This window comes from Pinus tabuliformis, chromosome 5_1 (assembly GCF_031772625.1).
Source record: "Pinus tabuliformis cultivar Carrire ecotype Pingquan chromosome 5_1, CPIR1, whole genome shotgun sequence".
NCBI classification, from domain to species: domain Eukaryota; kingdom Viridiplantae; phylum Streptophyta; class Pinopsida; order Pinales; family Pinaceae; genus Pinus; species Pinus tabuliformis.
In genome coordinates, this window is record NC_142305.1 from 269,650,780 (window position 1) to 269,661,606 (window position 10,827).

At 38.6% G+C, this 10,827-nt stretch overlaps 1 protein-coding gene across 1 annotated transcript; it reads left to right on the forward strand.

Moving 5' to 3' along the window:
• Positions 1–1,465: 1,465 nt before the first annotated feature.
• On the forward strand, positions 1,466–2,245 carry LOC149164423 (uncharacterized). Its single transcript, XM_089429471.1, has 2 exons — positions 1,466–1,930; positions 2,026–2,245. The coding sequence occupies exons 1-2, from the start codon at positions 1,466–1,468 to the stop codon at positions 2,092–2,094; spliced, it is 534 nt and encodes a 177-aa protein (XP_089285597.1). The 3' UTR covers positions 2,095–2,245.
• Positions 2,246–10,827: the final 8,582 nt, after the last annotated feature.

Consider the following 10,827-nt stretch of genomic DNA (forward strand, 5'->3'; position numbering starts at 1 on the left):
CTGTAAGTGAATACTGTGTATAGAAACTTACAGGTTCGGGCACCCTGTTCTTTCTGAAGCTTTCTTCCAAAACAACACATTGTTCTCTGGATAGTCTAAGCTTCTTCCTGGAATAGCCCTCCTCTTCTACATCGCTAAGCACTGTTGACCAAACTCAGTCATTTTTCAACTCCTTGCCATCATCCCGTCTTCACTTGATCTCCACATAGCCAGTTGTTCCCTAGGTTAATTGCCTTGGAATCCACAGTTTCGTTATCTGCATGGAGGAGGCCACGGTAAGTGTTGGCTATATGAAATTTAAACTATTAGTGATTGCCATGCTAAATCAATGCCTTACATCCCTCTGGCCATGTTTCGTATGGGAGAATTGAAACAGTGAGTGATGTGTAGGCATAATTGAAACTCTTGGTGTTCCTAAGGTAATTGAAACTGATGGTGATGCTGATTCGTACATTTCACAACCATTTTTAATCTTTCCACTTTGTCTTAATCATAATAGGTGGTGATTAAAAAATGGTATGGTAAATTTTTAATCATGGTATGGTAAAAAAATTAATCTAAGTATGCTTTAAACATGTGATTTAGACATGCAAGAAAGTTATCGTTACGAATTTCATTCATTGATTTAGTGACGACTACGAGAATATACTAGCATCTTCCAATTCAGGTCATCCAATCAAAAAAAATTAATTAAGAAAATGATTAAAGTTGCCAACTCAAATAGGAGGGACGCCTATCAGCGTAATAATAATTTAGCCCATGGTATTTGGCCCATAGGCTTCACCTAAATAAAACTTGGTTTTTTAGTGTTTGGAAGTATAAAGAAGTTTATGGAGTAAATATAAAACGAGATTTTATTTCGTTTATTTATATTTTTATTTATTTATGATATCTCTTTTATTTAACATGGTATTTGGCTCATATTAGATGTTGATTTCTAATCATATTTTATATATTTTTATCTGTTTACCATATCTCTTTATAACTCGTTTATAAATATAGTATTTGGCCCATAGGCTTCACTTAAATAAAACCTTTTTTTTGAGTTTTAGTATTTATGGTGTAAATATAAAAAGAGGTTTTATTTATTTACCATACCTCTGGTATATTTATATTTTTTTTTATTTTCCATCTCTATTTTTTAGTGTTAATAAACCTTTTTATATTTTAAATTTATATTGTGTTTCTACATATAAGGCTTAGAATCATTTTTAAATAAGACCAACATTAAATTAAAAATGTTAAATGTTAAACATACATTTACATTTAGACTTTTACATGAAATCTAACCCATACTAAACTATGGAGCTCACCTCGAGACACAACAATTTAAAATATTTTTTTTGAAATCTAAAAATTATAACAAATCTCACACATTGTATTCAATAAAAACATTAATTTAAATCCATTTTCAATCCAATCGTGCCCAATGTTATAAGCCAAAGCTTATACGTCAACATCACAAATGACCTTTCCCGAAGACGACGCGGGTCATCCCACCAGCCAAAGCTTACACGTCAACATCACAAATGAACTTTCCCGAAGACGACGCGCCGAACGGTCATCCCACCTGTCGGCAACCTCATCCAACGACCCTCACGATGCATCCCTGGGCTACCTAACCTCACCCCCGGACCTCCCGAATACGTCTCCTCATTTGCAATGTCGCTCCACGCGAGCAGAGCAGCCCCTGCTGCCGACCGCGGGGTTTCGCTCCAGCGAGAGCAAGCATAAAGTTTTGTTACGCGCAACCGACCGACGACATTTGCATCCTAAAACGGCATCCGGCCACACTGTGCAATGTTTTCTAGGCGCAGGGGTTATGCCATGTCCTCAACGCAGTATTTTTGCGGCGACGGGAGGGTTTCTGGCGTACTTCTTTCTCACTGCGGCCACTGCACCACCACTCCTCGACGCAGGTGCCGAACAGGTAAACCTTGACCCGCTTCCGTCTCTACCAAATTTTTTGGGGCAGTATTATTTTCGTTGTTGTTAATAGCCTTCTCCGATGTTTTTTCTACACAGGAGCTTTGCCACGGCTGCCGCGAGGGTGGAGAGGTCTCGAATGCAGGGCTGTTGTCCGCCACTTCCTAGGTTTTTTCTTGGCTGTCGACGCCCACCTGAATGACCATTTTTCTCCTTAAGGTCTAGAGGCGGCATTTACTGGGTAGGGTTTTGCCGGGATTTTACCGGCTAGGATTTAACCATCCAGGGTTTACTGCTCGGATTTACTCGTTAGGTTTTAGTGCTGGGAGGATTTTGCCCTCCGCGTTTTGCACAGTTCTGCCAACAAATATTTGAGTACTTCAAATTCTCCTTGGATAAAAAATCTCCCAATGTGTTCTTTGCAAAATTCTCTGTAAATTTTTTGTTAATTCAGAGATAAAAATCTCTGTATAAACTCTCCATTATTTTTTGCCTAATTTTTGTGTTAAATCAACGTCTGATTTACTCGGCAGGGTTTTGCCATAACTATTCAGCCCTGTGGGCATATGCCACGGCTTTCAGCCCCGCGTCGAGCTCGTGGGTGTGTGCCTCTAAGAGTTTCGCGGCCGCGTAGACAACGCTGCAAAAGCACAATTCACCTTTATATTTTTGGCTTAGGTGTTTCCCATTCTAGAATTATGTGCCTGTTTATTTCTCGTTAAATTATTTTTTGGAGTTAGCAAATTGTTTGTGAATTTTTTTTGGGAGAAGGAGATACGAACTGAAATTCGAGGCTGTTCGTTCGAAAAATTTTAATGACCCTCTGGCCAAGGTTTTCTTCGTTTGCTCCAAAGCTTTTATTTTTATTTTTTGACTGCACTCTTAAGGCTTAGTCAAAGGTTACACGGCAAAGTTTTAAAAAACTATTAAAAAAAAATTGAATTTACTAAAATCGGTTTAACTATTGTGAGGGCTGCGGAAACACACCGTATGCCCAATTCTTTGTTTACCATTCCTGGATTTTGTGCCTGTAAATTTCTCTATATAGTATAAATTATTGTGTAGTTTAGTGTTTGTGGGTTTTTACCCTGCACCATTTATACGGGCTTTTCCTCTTATGAAATGAGAGTTCCACAACTTCTGCGTCACAAGTGGATGGACTGTTATCAGAAACGGCTCAACTAACCTCGGTCTCCAACCCGGGTCAGTGTTTCCCAGGTGGATGGACTGTTCAGAAATGGCTCAACTAACCCGGGTCAGTGTACCTTCCAACCCGGTCAGTGTATCCCAGGTGGATGGACTGTTCTCGGGCGGTCAAAAACGGTTCAACTAACCGGGGTCTCATATTAATAACAGGGGAAAATTTACAAAAAATTACAAATAGTCTAGCAAGACATGCCAATCAAAAACAGTTAGCAAATACAGTAAGCATAAGTAGTAACAGCAAGAATCATCTTCCCCTAAAACATTAAAAGGAAGGATCAGAGAAAGCTAAATATATGGATGCTGTGTGAGATAGTTACAGTAAAAGATAGTATGCAGCCCAAAACTTGGAACTTATAAACCCTGTTGTAAAAGAAACTGTTTGTCACCATCAGCGAAGGAGAAACCCCACTTCGCAAAGGACACTGAAATGCCCAGTGGCCAGGCAGAAGTAGTCCATCAACAGGGATATAGTCCACCAACAGGGATAAAAAAAGAGAGAAGAAGTTCAGAGTTATGTTCCCGGAAGTAGAAAGTCTTCCATATTATAGGTGGTGTTTTCCAATGGAATATCCATATTTCATTTGCCAGGTTCTTGAGATAGACTTTTTTTGATAATCTGTTGAGATAGACCTTTTTTTGATAATCTGTCAGCTTGCTTTATGGGATCTGTCAATATGCTGAATGCTGAATAGAGAACCCATTTTGTGCTTGCCAGAAGATCTCAATTAGAGCGAAACCAAATTTCTCTAATTCAACTGGAGCAACAATCTCTGACCCAACCATCTATCTCCGAAATCAACCCCAAGTCGACCCAGCAGCAATCGCCAATGACCCACAAATGCTACCTAGGAGACTATGCAATCGCCAATGACCCACAAATGCTACCTAGGAGACTATGCAATCGCCAATGACCCACAAATGCTACCTGGGAGACTATGAGAAAGCATAACAGAGCAACAACCAGAAAGATGCCCGCCCTCCCAATATAATTTCCTCGCACTTCAATCGCTTCAGTTTCTACCTCCCTTCGTCCACCTGCGCTAATGAATTCGAGGCATCTTCTGCTTATCCAGAGTAGAAGCAACACCTTCTTGACAGGACCTCTTCGTTTTCCAGTTTTCGAAAAGAAACTATTTTTTTTTCGACCCTTTATTGAAATGTTTCAATTCAATATTCAAATTATTCAAACATTTAAATTTGAAATGTTTAAATTTTTTTATTTTGTAATGTTTAATTCAATTTAATGCCATGTTTTATGGAATGTTTAATAGCATGTTTATTTTAACATTAAATTAACGTTTAAGTGATGTTTTATTTATTTTAATGTAATTTTTTATTTTTCAATATTCTAATTTTTGAAATTTTGATATTCAAATTTTCACATATTAAAAAATAAAAAAAATTGTTATGTTTAATTTAATTCTCATGTAATGTTTAATTTGAAATTAAATGTAATGTAATGTTTAATTTGAAAATCATGGCTTTAGGATTCATTGCAATCAGAATGGCGAACCCTAGCTCCCCCGTCTCCTTGCCCTCGGCCGCCGTCAGCTCCTGGACTGCGCTGCGTGAGAAAAGATTGGAGCGATCAGAGCATCGAAACAGGGGCTATCTCTCTGCTGCAGATCAGCAACAAGGCCACGCCATTTTCAATGGTTCGAACCCCAGCTTTGATGCTTCCAGGCCCCAGGCCGCCGTTGGGTCACAAATCGCTCCGACCGCGGAAGGATTGAAGAGATCTGGGCAAAGATCATCGGCAGGTACTCAAGATCTCAATGCCATGATCGCTGGGATTGTAGATACAGAAGAGTCTGCTTTCCTCTTATCGGAGAGCTCCGGGAAAACATGGCCCCGTCCCCCTGCTTCCACGGCGCGACGGAGCAGCCCCCTTTCGACTATTGAAGCAGTGGATAAGGAAAATCGTGCGGCTCCCTTAGCCTATCCTCGGACCAGCGCTTCCAGAAAAGAGGGAACGACACTAATCAGATGTATGCCGCCCCTGCACACTAGACCAAAGCCGGATTCGAAACTCTATCAAGGCATCTGCCTTCCCGCCCCTCAGAACGGTTGGGGAAAAAAGCCTTCAGAATCATCCGCAGCTTTCCAGATTCAAATCAGGCTTCTTTCAGGAAAAACCATGCTTCAATGGGTTTGCCAGGCGGATCCAGTGCGGAATCTCAAGCATGCATTGGACATCAAATTGGGAATCCCTTCGGCAGACCAACGACTTCTCTACCAAGGTAAACATCTGGAGGATCTCTTTCCTATTTCTTTTTACGGTATTGAGAAAGATGCATCTATTATCCTTTCCCTTCGTCTTAGAGGAGGAGCTGGGGGAGAGCCTTCCTCAGCTAAGGCTTTTTCGTACAAAGATGCAGTCCATGGCAAGCAAGCTGAAAAGACAGAGCCACCAATACAGACTTCACCCAAGGCCTTTTTGGTTGACAAAATGGAGGAGATCCCATCAGTTGAAATCTCCTACCCTGATCTTGAAGACGAAACCCAGAAATTTGCTGAAAGAGCCATCATCTGCAGATTCAATGGGCTCTGGCCGCGCTCACAGGATCTTTATGACTGGATCAAAGCCACCTGGACGGATCGTTGTAAGGTTTATTTCTGTGCAAAAGGATATTTCATAGTGTTGTTCGATGACCTAGAGCATTGCTACAATGCCCTAGACGAAGGCCCTTGGTTCATGGGATCAGCTGGTCTCTTCCTAACTCCATGGTTTCCCGACTTTGACCCAGCTTCAGCAGTCATCACCAAGGCTCCGGTATGGATCAGGCTTCCAAATCTCCCAGTTCACCTGTGGCGTACAGAAGTATACAGGCAAATAGGCAATGCCCTGGGTCGCTTCTGGATGGGAGACTACCAGAGAGAGAGGCAGGGTCTCTATACATACGCCAGAGTGTGTGTGGAGCTTGATTTAAGCAAGGGACTGCCAGAGTACATCAATCTCAAGATCAAGGACGCTATCTGGACCCAGTTTATAGAGTACGAGAACACTGCCTTCAGATGCCGTCATTGTCACCAAACAGGGCACCTACATATCTCTTGCCCATCGCTGTCAGCAAGAGCAAAAAAGGGCCTCTTTGCTCATACTAAGCCCAAGCATTGGGCCCCCTGCCCACCGCCGCCAACCGGAAGCTCCAGCCCCCCTAGTATGGAAAAGGTTCCAAGTATGGAAAAGGAGGAAAATCAGTCAGAACCAGATCAGATGCCGCAGACGATGGATCCGCCCACGAACATTATGGAGCACACCCATGTCTCAGCAAATTCCCAGAAACGTCCCCATGAGACTTCCTCCTCAGACTCAGAGAAGGAGTCCCCAATGATAGAGAACTCCAGTCTCCAAGTTGTTCTTGCCCATCCTCCTCACGAGGGCTGGACACAAGTTAACAAAAAGAAAGGGAAAAAACATTGTGGTGTAATCACTGTCCCGCTGGGGTAACAGCTTGTATTTGCTTTCGATTCTTCAGGTGTAGCAGTGTTTGTTTACTCCTTCCGAGACCGAGGTTGGTGAATTTATCATTTCCGGTCTGTCGGTCTTTTGTCTTTCCTGCAGCTCAGGGTTTGTATCTCTCTTCCGGGACCGAGGTTGATGTATCTATCATTTCCGGTCTGACGGTCTTTTGCCTCTCCTGTTTGTACCATATTGATTTCTCTTAATAGATTTAGTCTTTACAGATAAAAAAAAAAAATGTTTAATTTGAAATTAAATGTAATGTAATGTTTAATTTCAGATTTTCTTCCAAATTTTATGTGTAATGCTTAATGTCATTTTATTTTAATTTCATATTTTAACCAACATTTAAACAATATCTGAATTTTTCAAATATTTGATATTAAAATTTTTACATCTTAAAAGAATCAAATTTTGTTGCATTTTATTTAATTCAATGTAACATTTGATTTGATTTGATTTGGGTTGGGTTGGGTTGGGTTGGGGTTGAGGTTGAGTTGAGGGTGGGTTTTGGGGTTGGTGTTGGGTTGGGTTGATGTTGACGTTACGTTGATGTTGATGTTGATGTTAGATGTTAGATTGATGTTGATGGTGGTCTGTTGGACCTCTCCAGCTCATTATAATTTTGACATCGTAAAATGCTAGGAAGGTCAGTATTGCAACAAAGATAATCAAACCGAGATCTAATGCGATTGTACAGGGGGCACTCTATAATGTGGTTGTACCGGGGGCACTCTAAGAGGAAGTGATTTCCATCCTCAATGTTCATATTCTCATACAGATGGCAGATCTTTTACATCCATGGTGTTTTAGGAACTGAGATGACAAATCCTCTCCTTTCCTTCCATGGTGTTTTAGGAGTTGCCCAACGACCTGTTTCACTATAGAGCTCATGAGAGTTCGTTCTAATCGTGGCTATATTAATTTTTTTCTAGTTAAAACAGAGAGATACTTTTAATCTTCTAAGGTGAGGTTGTCAGATATTTTTATGTAATATTTAACATTTAGTTTAATTTAATGTAATATTTAACTTTTCATATTTAATTTAATTAAATTTAGAATGTTTTATTTTTTATCTTTAATTTATAATGTTTTATTTTGTATGTTTAAATTTTTAAAGTCTTTATTTTTATTTTCTTTTAATTTCAAATTTTAACTAACATTTAAAAGATATGTTTAATTTTTTTATTTTTCAACTTTAATTTTAAACATTGTTTTTATCATTTAAATTTTTTAATTTTTAATCTTTAACATTTTAATATTTTAATTTTAACTTTTTTATGTTTATATATATATAAACATTTTTCATATGTTTAATTTTTTTAATAATAAAATTTTCAAAATATTTAATTTTAAAATTTCCCATTTTTATTTTCTCCATATTTTTTTCCCTGGTGTAAAATGTTTTTTAATTTAAATTTTAAAATTTCAATTAGTCGCATCTTAAATATATTTCCAGTTTCTCGCATGTTTAAGTTTCTTAAATTTCAATTTTAAAATTTAAATTCTTAAGTTTTAACTTTAAAATTTTTTGTTAACCTCAAGTTTATATGCTTAAACTTCTATCCTAAATATTTAAAAGCTAAACACTTTTGCTTTATATTTAAAAGTTTCAAACTTTAACGGTTAAAACCTCATATTTTGAGCTTTAATACTTTAACCTTTACGTTAACTTGATGTAATGTTTTTTAAACACTTTTGCTTTATATTTAAAAGTTTCAAACTTAACGGTTAAAACCTTCATATTCCGAGCTTTAATACGTTAACCTTTAACCTTTACGTTAACTTGATGTAATGTTTTTTAAACACTTTTGCTTTATATTTAAAAATTTCAAACTTTAACGGTTAAAACCTTCATATTCCGAGCTTTAATACTTTAACCTTTAACCTTTACGTTAACTTGATGTAATGTTTTTTAAACACTTTTGCTTTATATTTAAAAGTTTCAATGTTATATGCTTAAACTTCTATCCTAAATATTTAAAAGCTAAACACTATTACTTTATATTTAAGAGTTTCAAACTTTAACGGTTAAACCCTGCACACTTTGAGCTTTAATACTTTAAACACTTTTACTTGATATTTAAAAGTTTCAAACTTTAACGGTTGAAACCTGCATACTTTGAGCTTTAATACTTTAACCTTTAACCTTTATTTTAACTTGATGTAATGGTTTTTTGTGATGTTTAATGTTAGGTTAAATGGGATGTTTAATGTAATTTTCATGTAATGTAATCTAATCTTTAATTTATTTAAATTTTATATGCTTTTACTTCTATCGTTTATATTTAATAGCTAAATACTTTTACTAATTAGGGGTTTCAACATGAATACTTTTTAATGTTTAATACTTTAACATTAAATAATTTAATATTTTAAAGCGTTAAAGTTTTACGTTTCGTATTTTGGTTGATATTGCCGGCGAACTGCGGCGGGGATATTTTTTTTTGGTATAATTAATTTCCCCAGCACGCTCCCCACCGGCCGAGCAGTGGATATCGAACTCAGACGAAGCCGTTATTGGCATAATTACGCCGTAAGGCGTTCCCTCTTAAATAAACTATGCTCTCTGCCTACGTGTCATTACTTTGCACCATTAGATGATATGTTAGACGATTGAGCGATGTTGAGTCATTCGATTATGCTGAGGTAGTAACTCCCTAACCGCCTGACCAGCGCAAATTTGATCCTCCATAACAGTTTTGGCTTCGCTTCTGGTTTTGGCTTCGCATCATCAATTGAAGGTTGGGAAACACTTCTTCGGCAGTTGCGCTTCTTGGGACCAAGATCGGACTGTGAATGCCTGCATCTGATACCGATTGAGATTGCGCTGAAGGTAGTGAGCAAGATCAGAGCCCAGGAGCGGTTCGCCGTGTATGTGCTGACCCCAATGTGGCCAGAGGGAATACCAGAGGGGGATACTGTGCAGGCAATCCTGCACTGGTTCAGGAACACCGCGCGCATGATGTATAAGATGATCGGCGAAGCACTCAGGGAGGAGGGCCGACATAACACCTCAACACATCCAACGCAACCTCTGTGCCAGGGAGCCTTTGGACAAAACCCTCGGCGGACCAATAAGAAAATAGAGTGTAAAACTGTGGAATAAGGTTTCAAGCTTTATAGGTTGTGCTGCCTGTCTTTGCGGGTGATAATATCGTGGGACGAGCTTCCGTGTCTTGCACCTAAAAAATTAACGGCACACACTTTCTTTGCAAGCTCTTGGTTGTCTTGCTATTTTGTTTCTGTTACCAAGCGTTTCCCCTGTTTTCGTCATTTGGTTTGAGTACCGCCCGACTGATTATTTGAATTTCTTCTGCATGGGGAACAGGGAGGTGAAGCTCCCGGGTGAATATGAACCTCCAGAAAGACCAGAAGAAGGGACCGACTACTGGAATGCGCAAATTCACAAGAGAACCATGATCTATGTCCATGCCAAGCTCATGATAGGTAGGCACTCTATTTCATTTTCTTGGTTTAGGGTTTCTTAGGGTTTTTCATTTTCTTGGTTTAGGTATGGAACTCGAAAAGTTTCAGGGCTTTTCCAGTTTATGATCTCGAAAAAAATCAATTTAAGTCAGTTTATTTAAGTCGTATAGAGAGTCGGGGATAGTATGCTTGTAGTTTCCTTTCGCAACAGCTTTAAAAAAATCCTCCTTCACGGAGGTTGACTGCTCCAGCTATTTTTTCTTTGCTGGTTTTGGATGATGCGAATTTTGTGGCATTTCCTTGTGTTGAGGCAGTTAGGATTTTTCTTGAAAATAAATTGGTGAATATTGTCATTTTCATTCCTCGATGACGTTTTGTATAGAGACTCAGGGATAATATGCCTATAGGCTTCTACATCTTTTAAAAACATTTGTTGATCTTTTCATCCCTGGAATTCTTTCTCATCTCGTTTTCTGAATGGGCTATAATTCTACTTCACCCATTTTACTTGTCTTTGGACGCAAGTATATAAGCTTTCATTGAGTCGGAGAGAATTAATCAGATTTTCTTGCTCAGAAATACCTTAACAGATCCCATACGTCAGTGCGTGTTTGGTAGGGTATCGACATAACACCTCAACACATCCAATGCAACCTCTGTGCCAGGGAGCCTTTGGACAAAACCCTCGGCGGACCAATAAGAAAATAGAGTGTAAAACTATGGAATAAGGTTTCAAGCTTTATAGGTTGTGCTGCCTATCTTTGCGGGTGATAATATCATGGGACGAGCTTCCATGTCTTGCA

Coding starts and splice junctions, on each gene's coding strand:
- LOC149164423 (XM_089429471.1), top strand. CDS start 1,466: ATGACCTTTCCCGAAGACGACGCGGGTCATCCCACCAGCCAAAGCTTA. Junction 1,931..2,025: donor TCGACGCAGGTGCCGAACAG/GTAAACCTTGAC, acceptor TTTTCTACACAG/GAGCTTTGCCACGGCTGCCG.